The sequence below is a fragment of the Cyclopterus lumpus genome, chromosome 6 (assembly GCF_009769545.1).
Source record: "Cyclopterus lumpus isolate fCycLum1 chromosome 6, fCycLum1.pri, whole genome shotgun sequence".
Lineage (NCBI taxonomy): Eukaryota > Metazoa > Chordata > Actinopteri > Perciformes > Cyclopteridae > Cyclopterus > Cyclopterus lumpus.
The window spans coordinates 10,148,468-10,166,405 of NC_046971.1; the positions used below are offsets into that span (position 1 = coordinate 10,148,468).

General features: G+C 38.9%; 1 protein-coding gene across 1 annotated transcript in view; it reads left to right on the top strand.

The window, feature by feature from the left end:
- The first annotated feature begins 3,531 nt into the window (after positions 1–3,531).
- Positions 3,532–17,938, top strand: part of LOC117731995 (mucin-2-like) — a 28,350-nt gene continuing 13,943 nt past the window's right edge. The window contains exons 1-31 of the mRNA XM_034534590.1: positions 3,532–3,632; positions 3,766–3,804; positions 3,903–4,164; positions 5,463–5,577; positions 5,692–5,782; positions 5,860–5,972; positions 6,064–6,274; positions 6,369–6,494; positions 7,083–7,200; positions 7,289–7,427; positions 7,542–7,646; positions 7,774–7,843; positions 7,953–8,090; positions 8,181–8,345; positions 8,455–8,549; positions 8,659–8,785; positions 8,880–9,135; positions 9,905–9,954; positions 10,066–10,166; positions 10,265–10,416; positions 10,522–10,660; positions 10,736–10,843; positions 10,936–11,115; positions 11,200–11,439; positions 11,554–11,710; positions 11,909–12,037; positions 12,260–12,410; positions 13,489–13,532; positions 13,658–13,837; positions 13,933–14,511; positions 16,378–17,007. Of these exons, the coding sequence (XP_034390481.1) occupies positions 3,554–3,632; positions 3,766–3,804; positions 3,903–4,164; positions 5,463–5,577; positions 5,692–5,782; positions 5,860–5,972; positions 6,064–6,274; positions 6,369–6,494; positions 7,083–7,200; positions 7,289–7,427; positions 7,542–7,646; positions 7,774–7,843; positions 7,953–8,090; positions 8,181–8,345; positions 8,455–8,549; positions 8,659–8,785; positions 8,880–9,135; positions 9,905–9,954; positions 10,066–10,166; positions 10,265–10,416; positions 10,522–10,660; positions 10,736–10,843; positions 10,936–11,115; positions 11,200–11,439; positions 11,554–11,710; positions 11,909–12,037; positions 12,260–12,410; positions 13,489–13,532; positions 13,658–13,837; positions 13,933–14,511; positions 16,378–17,007 (5,089 nt within the window). The 5' untranslated portion in view covers positions 3,532–3,553. The remainder of the gene's footprint in view (positions 3,633–3,765; positions 3,805–3,902; positions 4,165–5,462; positions 5,578–5,691; positions 5,783–5,859; positions 5,973–6,063; positions 6,275–6,368; positions 6,495–7,082; positions 7,201–7,288; positions 7,428–7,541; positions 7,647–7,773; positions 7,844–7,952; positions 8,091–8,180; positions 8,346–8,454; positions 8,550–8,658; positions 8,786–8,879; positions 9,136–9,904; positions 9,955–10,065; positions 10,167–10,264; positions 10,417–10,521; positions 10,661–10,735; positions 10,844–10,935; positions 11,116–11,199; positions 11,440–11,553; positions 11,711–11,908; positions 12,038–12,259; positions 12,411–13,488; positions 13,533–13,657; positions 13,838–13,932; positions 14,512–16,377; positions 17,008–17,938) is intronic.

Genomic DNA, 17,938 nt, shown 5'->3' on the forward strand with positions numbered 1-17,938 from the left:
GGAATAGTCTTATCTGAGGCAGGATTGCTCCTTGTTATGTGCCAGTTTGTCTCTATATCAGGGGTGGGCAAACTTTTTGGCTCAGGGGCCACATTGACTTTTAAAATTTGACAGACGGGCCGGGCCAGTATCAGATGGATGGAGAGCAGGCGCGTTTGTAGGATTCCAAGAAAGGGGGGAGAGTGTCACCCTGGTGAATGTGTGTGTGCACAGCGCGCAGCAAATTTTTCTTGGGACCCCTGATATCCATTGTTTCTGACAGTTCATAGATTGGTTCAATCTATCAGAAATAGTGTGATTTTGCTCTGTAGTTTTGCTTGCATTCAGTATATGATAACACAAGAGACAGAATTTCAGGGTCATAGTGATATTTTATGCTCATTTGGACACTATCACTGAGATAAAGATAAACTAGTTCAGTGTCAAATATACCATTCAATGGAAAAAAAACATTATAATAATCTATATTAATGCAAAGAATAGAGAGATGTCGATAGTTATTTCTTGTATTTCGAATTCGCTTGTTCACACTCGCTCACTGGAGACAGTTTCTAACTTCCCTTTCATTTACCTCAAGTAAACCTGAATGTAAGCAGGTAACACTAGTTAACAACTACCGACAGACACATCCTGTAACTACCTGGACTTACAGGTAAACCTGAATGTAAGCAGGTAACACTCGTTAACAACTACAGACAGACACATTCTGTAGCCCCCCTAAAATAGGCCTAACGACGCCCCTGATGGAGAGTGTTTATGTGAACCAATATGAATTGGAAGTAAAAGCCAATAAGAACAGCAGAAAGCACGGCACACGGCGCTGTGACGCTTCTCCGTTCCCGACTTGAGTTTCCTGAAGCACGATGACGGCAACAGACCAGCATCGATGTTTCTTAATGCTCATGTATTGCTCCGCGCTCTCCTGCAGCAGAAAGCGTGACGCCGCTCTTTAACCTGCCGTGTTCTGCTGCAGGAGCGCGCACACGCAGCCCCGAGGGTACGAAGCGTTACAGCGGTCTTTACTATAATTTATAATTCATAATAGGCCTACTCGCGGACCGTGGTTTGCCCACCCTTGCTCTAGTTTATATGTAGGCTACTATGAGCTTACCCCAGTGTGCCTTCCCTGTGCTTCAACCAGTTTTTATTTATCTTACTGTATGTAAACTGTATGTAGATATATTTTTTTGTGTAACTTCTGAGATACAGTACGTTAAGAAGGTTCGCAAACATACTCAGAGTAATGCTAAAGGTCGATGGAGATGTTGCTACCTAATTTTCATAGTATTATGTCTAGGACTTTGAGTATATTTTTTTCACAAGAGAGACATTATCAGGGAAACAACATAAGACTTAACTCTTCTTGCTCTAATTGAGCATTTGTTTTCCTGAAGGGTTCCTTTTAAGATAACTTCTGTGTGTGAAAAGTGATACCTAATATGATTTCTTTATTAATAGTACATTTCAGGATAATTTCAATTAACTACATGATCCAGATGTGTGCTGCTGTTTACATATACTATGTGCAACATGTAGATCTCCATCCATAGGAAGTTGAGCCCAGGACCAATAAGGTGCACAAGCCTGTATCTTGTTTCAAAAGTCTTTGAGACTAATACAAGTGCAAAGATATCTGCAGGCTGAAGACAAAGTGATGTGAGATTGCAGCACCTTTATTCAATGTGTACAACATCTTTTTTTAGTTTTTTTTTCCCAGAATGCCCAACATATTTGAAATCAACATCATCAGAACATTTGGTGAGTCTGTCTGCTGTTTAGTTTTGTATTAGTCTGACACAACAAATTACTTGACAATGTGTTTTCTGTGCCTTCACTCCTTTGGTCTCAGGAATAATGTCATTATATCTAATAATATAGTTTGCTTGTGGCAGTGAAAAGACTTTTAGATTACAACATTTATTGAGACAGGCTACACATGCTAATCACCATTCTCTCTCTTTGGTGTGTGCCACCTGGCAGACTCATATCAGATAAGATATGCTGAGACCGAGTTTCAAAGTAACTGCCAATGTAGAGAGTGTATTTATTAATTTATCAAAAGGTGCAACTCTCGTTATGTCTTCAACACATACGGGTAGAAATTAGGGTGTGGCCGTTGTTGTTGTTTTTATATTGTAGCACCCCTTCGCCACAGAGACCTGGTTCAAACACTGTGAAAGCAGGTACACTCAAGAACAGCGTTCTTATGAAAATGTAGCATCCTAGCAACCCAGCATCCTCTCTTGGATTCGCCCCCAAGCTACGATTGGGTGCACTGCTCAGGAAGCTCTCTAAAACACAAATACAACATTACATATTTCATTGTAGCCAATTCCTCTAGCACACAAATACATAAAGAAAAACAATTCAACTATAAATAGATACCTGAAAACAGCCTCCCAGACACTGAACTCCCGACGCCCGTATGACGCCCGACCACCGTATAATGCGGCCCCACGCTACGTCTTGGCTTGTTGCGAGAGAGAAAGTGGACGGAGTCTCGGCACAACTTGCATGTGACGGCGGAGAGACACAGATAAGAAACCCGATTTTCCAGCAGGTGCACTTCATCACCTTATCAGGGCCCGTGCTCCCCATTACCAGTCCAGCGGACCCAATCATTCTCCCAGTCAGTTCCACTTGGTTACAATATAATTAATAATATATGTTATTAGTAATTGTTTTTACAGGGTTGTGCCTTCATCTTTTACAGCGCCACAATTATCCCACAGTTGGACAACAGAGCAATATTCTTTTGGGGGACTGTGGGACTGAAATCTACGACAAAACTAAAAAGGTTTGTATGAAAATGTTAATCTATCTTGAATGAATGAAAGCAGGAATTTAGAAACACTTATTAATCTATAATAAATATTGCCAACACTTTAGACATTTGAAACGGTGGTTTCCTATTCTATAAGCACAACAAAGGCCGACATGAAATTCGAGAAAAAGGAATGTGCTTGAATGTAAGCACCCATTTAAAAATTCAAGTATATATTGGCCTCAAGTATATAAGAAAGTCAGTTATAAATGTACTCAACAGACACAGAGGTTTAACCCGCAGCTTTAAATGATATGCATCAGTAAGAAAAGTACACAATTCTTGTTTGAGTATGCATACATACTAATCTTCCCCTCTCAATAAACAGGACATGAATAAAAGGTATTCCATAATTAAAGCATACAGTGCAGTGTATAAAACAACTGAAACTATATGTTAGTTGAATTTAAAAGATGATTCCTATATCTAGAATGTATGTTCATGTTTAAGAAAGATCAACATCCAAATAGAGTTATGGAAACTTAGAGTGAGAGTGTTAGGATGCTTTACGACACATATACTGTATAAGGATGAAGCATCCTCTTCAGGATGCTTCATCCTCATACAGTATATCTATATAGGGTGTGATCTCAGATATCAAAACAACAATGGTTGACTCCTTTACCCCTCCTTAACTGCAAACACGCTATTAACTATATAACATGACATTGGTAGTGAGGGACCAGTTAGCTCAACCATCCCTGTCAGGACAGGGACGACTCAAAGATCATGGAAACAACCAGGATACTACTTGAATGGGTAATACCATGGCTCGTCCTCTACCTTGGACAACTAGCAGCCAGCACGGGTATGTACAGTCAATGGCACACAAAGAGAGCTGCCTATATCAAATCCAACCTTATTGTGTGTGCTGGATAATACAAATATATACAGTTTGCTTTTGTCTAATATTATTGATAATGTGTCTTTTCATTTTTCAGTCATGGTTCAGACGGTTACCAAAATGCCAGTAATTCAAGGTATAATTCTTTTTTTCAAAGATGAAGGATAACAAACCTAAAAGTCATGTACAGTTTGAACTACAGTGTAATGCATGTGTTTTTTGTCCTTAATCAAGAAGTGAGACCCGCTCACAATGACCAGATCTGCAGTACATGGGGAAAATATCACTTTAAGACTTTCGATGGAGATTTCTTCCAGTTTCCCTCGACCTGCAACTACATCCTTGCGTCCCAGTGTAGAGGAAGCTACGAAAGTTTCAGTATTCAGTTCCAACGGCAGGAGATGAATGGGTCCATCACCATTAAAAAGGTCGTGATGAAACTGGATGGGGACGTTGTGGAATTAGCCAAGACTTCCATCAAAGTCAATGATGAGCCGTGAGTCTGGTTTTTGCTTTTTTAAACTTTTTATTTATGACGATTTGTCGCATTATGAGAACAGTAAGCAACAAGCAAATAAGAAACCAAACAAATATGAAGTAATGGGATCAGTAAATCAAGGCAAACTTGCCGCATATAAAATAAAATATAGCACATGGTACATCAAATAGTTATGAAAGATCTGTCTCATTAGCTAAATGAGCACACCACCGTTGTTCTCCGAATTGTTTTTTGAGTTGTATGGAGTAGGTTAACTGTTATAGAAGATGTAGGTGTTTAATAAAGAGCCAGTATTTTGTAATGGCCTTTTTACTTGGGAGTTAAGTATCATCTTTACTTATCTTATCAGGGATATGTCCAAGAAAGAGGGATGTGAATGTCAAATTAAAAAACATGTTTTTGAGAAGCTACATCCTTCCAGAAAGTTTATATAATAAATAAATAAGACCAAAAAAACATGAGCATAATCAACCATTATTTCTCCAGATTCCCTCCAGCAGCATATATTAAAAACAGTTTATTTGGACTTCTGTTTGGGAGTTATAAAAAAAGGGAATAACGTTTTTCCATCAGAAGTCCCCCCAAGTTTTGGAGTTGGAAAAGGACAAGAGTGTTTTCAAAGCATTTAGCCACATGACTATAGTTATTTTAATGTCCAGATCTTTTTTCCATCATTGTTTCTTGTAATCTTTAGTGTCCCTTTTCAGTCCATGGATTAATATATTAATAACATTTGTTGATTCCCTTGGGTTAGAACCTTCTACCATTTTACAAAATAATCACATCTTGCACATGAAAGTGATAGCAGAATAGTCTTGATGGGGTCATATGCCAGCCATCAAAGTAATTTCATCTCTTTTTAACCACTTCCACCCACACTTTCAGAAATTCCCCCAGTAACTCATAGTTTATGATATTTTCTTCTCCTTACCAACCCAACCAAGCAATGTCTGTATTGGTGTATCCATTAAATAAAACTCCATAGTCATAGTCACTTAAAATCTGGGTTTTGTTAAGGACATACCCTGAATATACCCCATACAATTCCAGCATTTCCATTAGTAAAGGCAGATTAGAACTAGGGTCTAGGCTTGAAATCATTACATCACATGTCTACAAACTGACTTTATACTCCGCTGCTCCTATAAATATACCCTTACATAATGTTTCCTCCTCCTTCTGTCATATTACTTGGGCAAGAGGAGTGAGTTAATGTGTTGATAATGTGACTTTTCATTACCAGCTGATGATCTGGTTCCAGTGATGGTTAATGTCTTATCCCCCTTTCTCTATAGTGTCACCATACCATTCAGACAGGTTGGCATTTCAATTGAAAGAGCCGTCTCCTACGTGAAAATCGAGGCAAAGCTGGGTTTGGTCGTGATGTGGAATGAAAAAGACTCCCTCTGGGTATGTGTATCCATTATGTCGTCATACATTTGCACATTTGTATAAATAATATTTGAATGATAAAGTACATAATTAAATAACTTATTGTAACTCAAATTCTCACCTGGTTTTAAGGTTGAGCTGGATACAAAATTCAAGAATCAGACCTGTGGCCTGTGTGGTGACTACAATGGAGTCCAGGTTTACGACGAGTTAATCAAAACAGGTGAATACTTAATAATAAAGCCCAGAAATCTGTTAGAAATCACTCTTCACATTTGCTAAAACCTCTTTTTCATTTAGAAACAGGGGAGTCTGTATCTCTTGAATATTATGGGGAGTCCTGGAAAGTCAATGGTCCTATGGAAGAGTGTGAAGGAATCTCCCTTCCCGCCACACAGACCTGTGAAAATCAAGTATGTAAAAATGGATTTGACTTTCACATAGTTCTATACTTAACAATAGCGTAGGAAACATTTTAAATACATCATATTATTTGCCCCACAGAAAGACCTCTGTGCAAACCTGCTGACAGGACCTGCATTCCTCAGCTGTCAAAAGCTGATTGACACTGACTCCTTCATCGAAGCCTGTGTGAAGGACCTGTGCCTCTGTAACAGTTCTACCTCATGCTTGTGTGCCACAACATCAGAGTATTCTCATCAGTGCGCTCATGCAGGCGGGGTACCACAGGAATGGAAGACTACAAAACTGTGTGGTAAGAACATTTACACAATTGAGCTTAGACTTTTTTACTGCAATTGTATCAGAATCACTGTTTCTAAATTGTACTTTCTTTGTGTGTTGATTAGCAAAAACATGCCCTTTCAACATGGAGTATAAAGAATGCGGTAGTCCCTGTACTGACACCTGCAGCAACCCCCAGAGAAGCCAAGTGTGTGAGGATCACTGCTTAGATGGATGCTTTTGTCCAACTGGTAGGTTCCCTGATATTAAAACCAACACAGATCATGTTTGTAGTCGAGCCGATAGCAGAGGGTTTATTTCCATTCACAGGGGATTCATTAATGCTCTCTAATTACTTCATTTGTGTCTTGACTTTTGCAAAATGAGTAACTCATGCTGTTGAATTACCGTCACGTTGTTGGAACAACAAAAGCTGAAGTTATAAATCGAGCGGCAGGCTAGGACTTATGTTTAAGTATTTAGTTGCCTTCAAATACTGAATCAATCACGTCATGTTAATATAGTGAGATTATCACATTAATTACATGTGTCCTTGTCCTCTCAACACTCGTGTTTTTACAGTTGTAAATAACTTTGGCTGCAGTCGGAGGTGCACTTATACAACTGAGGAGCCTAATGTATTACAAGAGAGAGCTGTCAGGCCATGGACAATGAAATGTAAACAACGTGCTTAGATTTAATGCAGTTTTGTTTTGATCTTGGATAAGATCTGTTTCTATATTGTTAATTCATATGCACAAATTATTAATGGGGTTTGCATTGTGTAGAACAGTTCACTTTACGGACTAGACTAATCGTGTCATCATGTTTCTCCCAAGGGACTGTCTTTGATGACATTACACAAAGGGGATGTGTTGCTGCTGACACATGCTCCTGCTTACACAATGGCAAGCCATACAAATCAGGGGAAACATACTCAAGGACATGTCAAAATTGGTAATTACTCACTATTTTCAATATAATGTTCATAACATGTGCATTGAAGGTGATCTGTCTAGTTGGACTGACTGAACTCTGTTGACAGCACCTGTACCCAGGCTCAGTGGCACTGTGAGAGTTTAGACTGTCCTGGCATCTGCTCCGTGCTGGGTGGCAGCCACATCTCCACCTATGATGACAAAACCTATTCTTTCCATGGAGACTGCTCTTATGCTCTCTCCAAGGTGAGGCATTTAAACTTAAATTCATTCATCCTTTAATCCAAATGCAACGTTACATTGCTTTTTAATAATCAAACTGTTTGTAATTAAGGTGCATTTTTATCTTCTTGACTTTAGGAAACTAATGGGGCTTTCAGCGTCCTTGGTAACCTGGTCAGATGTAAAAATTCAGAGAAGTCGACTTGCCTGTCTGCAGTCACCTTACTACTGCCTAAATACATGGTACAATTACAGTATATTATGGTTCATTCATAATAAAGTGAACTTTATAGAATTTTCTCCATTTCACATCTGCTGGAAAGGTTCACCCTGAGGTTTTTAACATATTGTAACTTTTTTCCCACTGCAGATGATTGTAGTTGAAGCTAATGGAAAGGTTTTGTTTAACAAACTGAACACCCAGCTCCCTCTTATCACGGGTGAGTGGTTGGTTCTTTTTAGTGCTAATTCTCCGATGATATCACAACATGTAATCGAGTTTGCTCAAATGAATCTCTTTATTCAATGTGAACATGTTTTCCCTTCCAGATGACATAACAGTCTTCAGCCCATCGACATTCTTCATCGTAATCCACACCAATGTTGGGCTTCTCCTCGAGATTCAGCTTTCACCCATTATGCAGGTCTACATCAAAGCCAGTGTTTCCAATAAGGGAAAACTCAGGGGTGTGTTTTACTTCTTTTGATTATTGTGTAAAATATCTGCCTTTTGCAAAGAGTATTGTACAAGTATTAAGTGGCATTACCTTTATCCAGGTCTTTGTGGAGATTTTAATGATGTGGAAGCTGATGACTTCAAGACCTCAAACGGACTGACTGAGCGAACGGCTGGGACATTTGTCAACACATGGAAGACCAAAACAATCTGCTCCGATGTGACAAACATATTTGGGGACCCCTGTATTTTGAGCATAACCAAGGGTAGGTCACAGTCATCGCACTCCATATCTTTATATCATTCTTCTTAACAATTTACCAATAAACCACATTTTTTTACAACATTTTACCAAATGTTTATTTGTCTTTGTAGAGAAATATGCCAAACACTGGTGCGCCTTGCTGTCAGACCCAAAAGAGATTTTTGCAAAGTGCCATTCTGTAATAAATCCAGAAGACTATGAAGCTGTAAGCAGTGATTTATTTTTGTATGCAGTCTAATGTTTGTGTGTATGTACTTATTTAACAATTTAACATTGCATCTATCAATTAAGCTTGTTTCTGCTTCTCTCTGCAGTCTTGTATTTATGACACCTGCGCCTGTGAAAACAGTGAGGAGTGCATGTGTGCTGCCGTATCCTCTTATGTCCATGCATGTGCTGCTGAAGGTGTCTTATTGAATGGATGGAGGAACACTGTGTGCCGTAAGTTAAACCTAAACTATCAAATGTGAAATAAATGAAGTCCATATTTATTGATGATATTTAAACACAAAGTGAACCTGTTTCCTTTCAAAAGAGAAATACATGACTGGCTGCCCTTCGACTTTTGTGTATGGCTACCAAATGACAAGCTGTGGTCGCACCTGCCGCTCTCTGAGTCAGTCAGACTCAACATGTGAGGTTGAATTTACTCAGCTCGACGGCTGCGGCTGTGCTGAAGGAACTTACCTCAACGAGAATGGACAGTGTGTGTCAGCCTCACACTGCTCCTGTCATATGGGAGACGAGCTGGTACACCACGATCATTCCATCAAAGTCCATGGACAAAGATGGTGAGTTTTTCAATATTTATTGTAAAATTAAAGCAGAACAATATATTTTAATGATTATTTGGGGGTTATTTTAGACTTGTATTAGTCAGCTGATGAAAGCGATGAGAGAGAGAGATGAGAAGAGAGAGTGATGGGGTATGATATGCACCAGAGGTCAGGGAATGTCAGGTCATTATCAGAGCACCCCTAAAGCATTTAATTTTAACTGAACAAAATGGATTTGTGGGTCAACTTTTAAGGCGTAATCTTTATCTGGGACCGTGTTTTATTTATATTTTGAATTGCCGATTCTCACAATTGGCTTCCCGTGCACATCATAATGGTCCCTCGCAGATCTCTGCTGCTAATTGCAGAGATGGACGCTGCTTAGCAGACGTATGTATGACAGGGAATAAAATACATTTGGTTTTGCCCTTGCTTGCCTTTTTGGAAGTCTACTGTGAACAACTTCACTCTTTATTTTGATCAGCAAAGTAAATGCTTTATTGCACTTTACTTATTATTATGCCGATTTACACGCTGCACAGTAAAATTGTTTGTATTTTTATTTTAAAAGTGTTTTTCACTTAATATGTCCTTAAAAAGTCAACGGCTCCCTGCAAACCGTCAAGTAAACCTGTCAAGTAAACCTGTGTAAACAATGAGAATTGCAGATCCAAAGGCATAACCAGTTGGGAACCACTTGTCCACTGACCACTGTTTTTGCTTAGCAAGAAATTGAACAAAAACTTGTAAGAATTAACCTGGCGTGTCTTTCTATGTATTTCAGCTCATGTCATAATGGAAAACTAGAATGTACAGGAACCCAAATAACTGAATGTAGGTACAAATCACTCAGGTCCTCATAGTAATCATTCTATAAGAAAGCACAGTACGACCAACCTCAAGCATACAGTGTTGTCCTTTGTAACACACTATCATTGTCATCAGCATGCACCGAGCCAATGATTTTCTTCAACTGCTCAAGCGCAAAGCCAGATGACAAGGGGTCAGAGTGCCAAAGAAGCTGCCAGATACTGGACACAGAATGTGTAAGATTGATATTCTGGTTCTGGTTCATAAATGTTTTTTAATATTCTACACATGTATTAAAGCAGCAAGTTCAATAATTTGCTGTTACACTGTATAGGTCAGTACACAGTGTATGTCAGGCTGCGTATGTCCTGCTGACCTGCTGTCTGATGGTAAAGGAGGCTGCATTAAGAAGGAGAACTGTCCCTGCACATATAATGGAGATTCCTATCATTCTGGACAGACTGTTACTGTGGACTGCAATACCTGGTAAGCCATTTATTCTTTCCATGCTAATGTCGAGCTGTGTCAGGTCACTGTTGTGTGTTTTTGTGGATAACTGACTTGAAATCCCTCAATCTATTTAAATCATAGCACCTGCAAAAGCACAAAATGGGAATGTACAGACCACGATTGTGATGGAACCTGTACCATATATGGAGAAGGGCATTACATAACTTTTGATGAAAAGAAATTTTCCTTTAATGGGGACTGTGGCTACGTCTTCGCTCAGGTATTGCAGACTTATATATATACTTTGTAATTTTTCAAAAGTTTGTTTTGCAATACTGACATCAACATCTTGCAGGATTACTGTGAGGACAATATGAACGGCACCTTTCGGGTCCTGACTGAGAGCATTCCATGTGGATCAACTGAAAGCATCTGCTCCACTGCTATCAAACTCTACCTAGGGGTATACAACACCATTATATGCAGTCAGAATATTTTTTTTAAGCTGAAAATAATATTGCAGGGCTACAAATAAGCATGTTTTGTTTCTTTCAGAACAATGAAATTGTTCTTTCAGAGGAACATTTCAGAGTTATCAAACAAAGCAAAGGTGTGGACATACCCTTTAAAGTCCACACTATGGGCATTTACCTTGTCATTGAGGCAAAGAATGGTCTTGTTCTCATTTGGAATAAGAAGACAACACTCATGATCAAACTCAAGCCCACATTCAAGGTGGGTGAGGGGATATACAGGCGTTCAGGTAAATGTTAATACGGTTGCCATTTTACAAATGAACTCAATCTTATTTCATCCCAGGGAAAAATATGTGGTCTTTGTGGGAATTACGATGGGAATATCAAGAACGATTTTACCACAAGAAGCAAAGAAGTTGTTGTTGAAGCCCTTGACTTTGGAAACAGCTGGAAAGTGTCACCTACCTGCCCTAATGCTGACACACACAAAAATGCTTGCCGTCTGTACTCACACAGGCAAGCATGGGCATTAAAATTCTGCAGCATTATCAATAGTATAGTATTTGCTGGTTGCCATTCAAAGGTAAGAAATCTGCCAAATAACATTCAACTAAATTTTTTGTATATACTCTGTATAATTAGGAATCAGAATATAATCCCGACTCTACTTACATTTACAATGCTTTCTTTCAAAAAGGTGGATCCACAAAACTATTATGATTCTTGTGTGAGAGACACTTGTTCCTGCAACACAGGGGGAGATTGTGAATGTTTCTGCTCGTCTGTAGCAGCCTACGCAGCAGCCTGTAATGAGGCCGGAGCCTGCGTGAAATGGAGGACTCCTACAATCTGCCGTGAGTGTTTCATTTGTGTTTCTCTCAGGAGGTAAACCAAAAAAGCTATGTGATTGTAATCACCATCTGACATTAGTCATTTACAATATATATAATTTACAAATAAAGCAGAATTCAAATTTTATTATGAAGACGTTATAAATAATCAGGCAATCTTATATATTATCTTTTTAATATTCCTGTCTTTTGTTTCATTAGCCCTGTTCTGTGATTTTTACAACCCTGATGGAGAGTGCGAATGGCACTATGAGCCTTGTGGAAAACCGTGTATGAAGACATGCAGGAATCCCTCAGGAGCATGCTACAATCACATTCCAGCACTAGAAGGTAGAAATGACATGAAAGTTGTAATGTATGTATTTTTAGGGTTTTTAGTGAAAACCATGCTCTGTGTTTTCTAGTGAAGCCCACTGGTTAGGCACAATTGTGCTTAGTGCTAATTACTTTTCTTTCACCACACAGAGATTCTCACTTGATGTAGGCAAGACTTCCTGTCTGTACTTATTGGGTGCTAGTTCGGCAATTTACAATAACATTTAACTTTTCAAGGTTGCTATCCAAATTGCCCGCCTGAACAATCTTATTTGGAAGAAGATACAATGCAGTGTGTGCCGCAGGAAAATTGTGGCTGCTATGATAATGATGGGAAGCACTACAAAGAAGGGGCACAGATGCTGCCAAAGGAAAACTGTCACAAGTGGTAGGTCACTTTCCATCTTATTATACTTATATCATTCAATATATTATATATATAATATATTAATATATAATACCTTAAAGTAATGGTGATGATAATAACAAATAAGACAATAATATTAGACATAAGTGCACCATTATTGCAAATCTTGCAGCGTAGGGCAGATCACAGTTGATGGGATGGGAACTCTAAAGAAAGATTCCCTCAGAGGAAACGTGTTGTTTGATTTTGTTGTATTCATATATGCTCCAGCCCCTCAAGACCATCAAAAGCGATAAGGGGGTATAGCTATGGATAGATAATTTTTGTTTCTGAATATGTTTAAGATCCTACTTTCTGCTTTCCATGCGTAATACAGCATGATTTTATTCATCATCATAAATCCATACAATAACCATCTTCCGTTAAAAACTGTTGTTGCTTGTTTATTTGTATATTTATTTTGAAAATGTCTAAAACTAGTTTTAAAGTTAGTGTTGATCAGATTTGTTTTACATGGAAAAATAATTGCTGACAAAATGGAAAGGAATGAGTTGCTTAACCTTCATATTGCAACATAAGCATTACCCTGGCAATGACCCACAAATTATTTGTTTTAATTACCACTCTTTTGTTTCTGGGAACACCAACCTAAGGGTAACAATGAAAAATATGTATGAAATACAGTCAATGAAAAGCTATCATAGGCAACCGCTGATGAAATATGGTGGTAGGAATCAATCTGTAATTTGTATTATTTCTTCTGAAATAGGGTTTAATATGAGTGTAGCTTTACCAAATGAAGTGGCAAAGATATTATGGAACACAATTGCCATGCTCTCCTCCCAGTGGGCACACAGCAATTTACTAAAATAGCAAACCAGCACTGATAAAATATCACACAGAATTCCATCCTGTCAGTCTTCAAGTAATGCATGTGTGTCCGGCAAGCCAGTGCATGGACCAATCAATGTCCTGGAAGGAGCTATAGAGTTATGTATTATCATTGTGAAAATAATGTACTCTTTCGATGGAGATTGATCAACAAAAAGGCCCACTGTCTAATTGTATTGAAATACTCCCTCTCTCGTCTCCCTTTTAGTTATTGTTCTTCAACAAAGATGGAGTGCATCTATGATATCAAAGGTGAGTGTTGTTATGACAATTTCTGTGATGTGATCATAACAAAGATTAATTCTAAGACAATAGAATGAATACACAAAAAGATTCAAAAGATTCTAATAATACTCAAATAATTATTTATTTTGCAGCTTGCACTTGTTCATACCAAGGACATTTGTACAAGTATGGATATACAGTCTATGACACCCATGATGGAGATGGAACCTGTATCAGAGCTGTTTGTGGAGAAAAAGGAAATATTACAAGAATCACAGAGACTTGCTCTACAACTGCACCAACAACAACAATCTTTAATTTTACAACAAGTGGTAAGATAAAAAAAGATGGTAGAAATGCATAGGTGTGAAAGATTTCCAAAATACGGAATGTCAGTGACAGTTTAATCTTTTTTTCACAATCACAGAGAAACCGACCAAAACAACAACTCAAACTTCTCCCACTCCAATTGGTACAACTGAGGCTGTGACACAGATTCAGACTTTCTCAACAACAATCACAGGAAGGCTCACCACAACCCCAGTAGAGGAACACACTACTGGTGCCACAACTACTGAAGAACCAAGCACAACAGTAGAAACCACAAAAAAGGCGACCACAACAACAAATACAACTCCGACAAACACACCCACAATTACAAAAGAATCCACAACAATAACTACAACAATAGACAAACCCACCACAACCCCAACAACGGAACACACTACTGCTGCCTCAACCACAGAAAAACCTAAGACAACATCGCCTGACTGCTCTGTTTGTAACTGGTCAGAATGGACGGACACTACTTACCCTGTTTCTGAAAATGGTTATGGAGATCATGAACCTATTGACAACATTTCTGATCTGGATCTGAGTGTTTGCAGTAAACCTCCGGAGATAGAATGTAGAGGAAAGGAATATAAGAACATTCCTTTAAAAGATCTAAATCAAAATGTAACATGCAACTCAATTGATGGACTAATCTGCCATGGCATAGACCAGGGTATACCTGCTGTTTGTCTTAACTATGAAATTCGAATGAAATGTTGCATTAACACGTGTCAACCTTCAACCACAACTGCATCCTCAACAACAACAACAAAAGGACGGTCTACTACAACCTCAGCAAAAACCACAGAAAATCTCACGACAAGGACAACCACAGTAAAGGAACACACTACTGCTGCTACAACAACTGAAGAACCAAGCACAACAGTAGAAACCACAAAAAAGGCGACCACAACAACAAATACAACTCCGACAAACACACCTACAATTACAAAAGAATCCACAACAATAACTACAACAATAGACAAACCCACCACAACCCCAACAACGGAACACACTACTGCTGCCTCAACCACAGAAAAACCTAAGACAACATCGCCTGACTGCTCTGTTTGTAACTGGTCAGAATGGACGGACACTACTTACCCTGTTTCTGAAAATGGTTATGGAGATCATGAACCTATTGACAACATTTCTGATCTGGATCTGAGTGTTTGCAGTAAACCTCCGGAGATAGAATGTAGAGGAAAGGAATATAAGAACATTCCTTTAAAAGATCTAAATCAAAATGTAACATGCAACTCAATTGATGGACTAATCTGCCATGGCATAGACCAGGGTATACCTGCTGTTTGTCTTAACTATGAAATTCGAATGAAATGTTGCATTAACACGTGTCAACCTTCAACCACAACTGCATCCTCAACAACAACAACAAAAGGACGGTCTACTACAACCTCAGCAAAAACCACAGAAAATCTCACGACAAGGACAACCACAGTAAAGGAACACACTACTGCTGCTACAACAACTGAAGAACCTAGCACAACAGTAAAAATCACAGAAAAGGCGACCACAACAACAAATACAACTCCGACAAACACACCTACAATTACAAAAGAATCCACAACAATAACTACAACAATAGACAAACCCACCACAACCCCAACAACGGAACACACTACTGCTGCCTCAACCACAGAAAAACCTAAGACAACATCGCCTGACTGCTCTGTTTGTAACTGGTCAGAATGGACGGACACTACTTACCCTGTTTCTGAAAATGGTTATGGAGATCATGAACCTATTGACAACATTTCTGATCTGGATCTGAGTGTTTGCAGTAAACCTCCGGAGATAGAATGTAGAGGAAAGGAATATAAGAACATTCCTTTAAAAGATCTAAATCAAAATGTAACATGCAACTCAATTGATGGACTAATCTGCCATGGCATAGACCAGGGTATACCTGCTGTTTGTCTTAACTATGAAATTCGAATGAAATGTTGCATTAACACGTGTCAACCTTCAACCACAACTGCATCCTCAACAACAACAACAAAAGGACGGTCTACTACAACCTCAGCAAAAACCACAGAAAATCTCACGACAAGGACAACCACAGTAAAGGAACACACTACTGCTGCTACAACAACTGAAGAACCTAGCACAACAGTAAAAATCACAGAAAAGGCGACCACAACAACAAATACAACTCCGACAAACACACCTACAATTACAAAAGAATCCACAACAATAACTACAACAATAGACAAACCCACCACAACCCCAACAACGGAACACACTACTGCTGCCTCAACCACAGAAAAACCTAAGACAACATCGCCTGACTGCTCTGTTTGTAAGTGGTCAGAATGGACGGACACTACTTACCCTGTTTCTGAAAATGGTTTTGGAGATCATGAACCTATTGACAACATTTCTGATCTGGATCTGAGTGTTTGCAGTAAACCTCCGGAGATAGAATGTAGAGGAAAGGAATATAAGAACATTCCTTTAAAAGATCTAAATCAAAATGTAACATGCAACTCAATTGATGGACTAATCTGCCATGGCATAGACCAGGGTATACCTGCTGTTTGTCTTAACTATGAAATTCGAATGAAATGTTGCATTAACACGTGTCAACCTTCAACCACAACTGCATCCTCAACAACAACAACAAAAGGACGGTCTACTACAACCTCAGCAAAAACCACAGAAAATCTCACGACAAGGACAACCACAGTAAAGGAACACACTACTGCTGCTACAACAACTGAAGAACCTAGCACAACAGTAAAAATCACAGAAAAGGCGACCACAACAACAAATACAACTCCGACAAACACACCTACAATTACAAAAGAATCCACAACAATAACTACAACAATAGACAAACCCACCACAACCCCAACAACGGAACACACTACTGCTGCCTCAACCACAGAAAAACCTAAGACAACATCGCCTGACTGCTCTGTTTGTAAGTGGTCAGAATGGACGGACACTACTTACCCTGTTTCTGAAAATGGTTTTGGAGATCATGAACCTATTGACAACATTTCTGATCTGGATCTGAGTGTTTGCAGTAAACCTCCGGAGATAGAATGTAGAGGAAAGGAATATAAGAACATTCCTTTAAAAGATCTAAATCAAAATGTAACATGCAACTCAATTGATGGACTAATCTGCCATGGCATAGACCAGGGTATACCTGCTGTTTGTCTTAACTATGAAATTCGAATGAAATGTTGCATTAACACGTGTCAACCTTCAACCACAACTGCATCCTCAACAACAACAACAAAAGGACGGTCTACTACAACCTCAGCAAAAACCACAGAAAATCTCACGACAAGGACAACCACAGTAAAGGAACACACTACTGCTGCTACAACAACTGAAGAACCAAGCACAACAGTAGAAACCACAAAAAAGGCGACCACAACAACAAATACAACTCCGACAAACACACCTACAATTACAAAAGAATCCACAACAATAACTACAACAATAGACAAACCCACCACAACCCCAACAACGGAACACACTACTGCTGCCTCAACCACAGAAAAACCTAAGACAACATCGCCTGACTGCTCTGTTTGTAACTGGTCAGAATGGACGGACACTACTTACCCTGTTTCTGAAAATGGTTATGGAGATCATGAACCTATTGACAACATTTCTGATCTGGATCTGAGTGTTTGCAGTAAACCTCCGGAGATAGAATGTAGAGGAAAGGAATATAAGAACATTCCTTTAAAAGATCTAAATCAAAATGTAACATGCAACTCAATTGATGGACTAATCTGCCATGGCATAGACCAGGGTATACCTGCTGTTTGTCTTAACTATGAAATTCGAATGAAATGTTGCATTAACACGTGTCAACCTTCAACCACAACTGCATCCTCAACAACAACAACAAAAGGACGGTCTACTACAACCTCAGCAAAAACCACAGAAAATCTCACGACAAGGACAACCACAGTAAAGGAACACACTACTGCTGCTACAACAACTGAAGAACCTAGCACAACAGTAAAAATCACAGAAAAGGCGACCACAACAACAAATACAACTCCGACAAACACACCTACAATTACAAAAGAATCCACAACAATAACTACAACAAT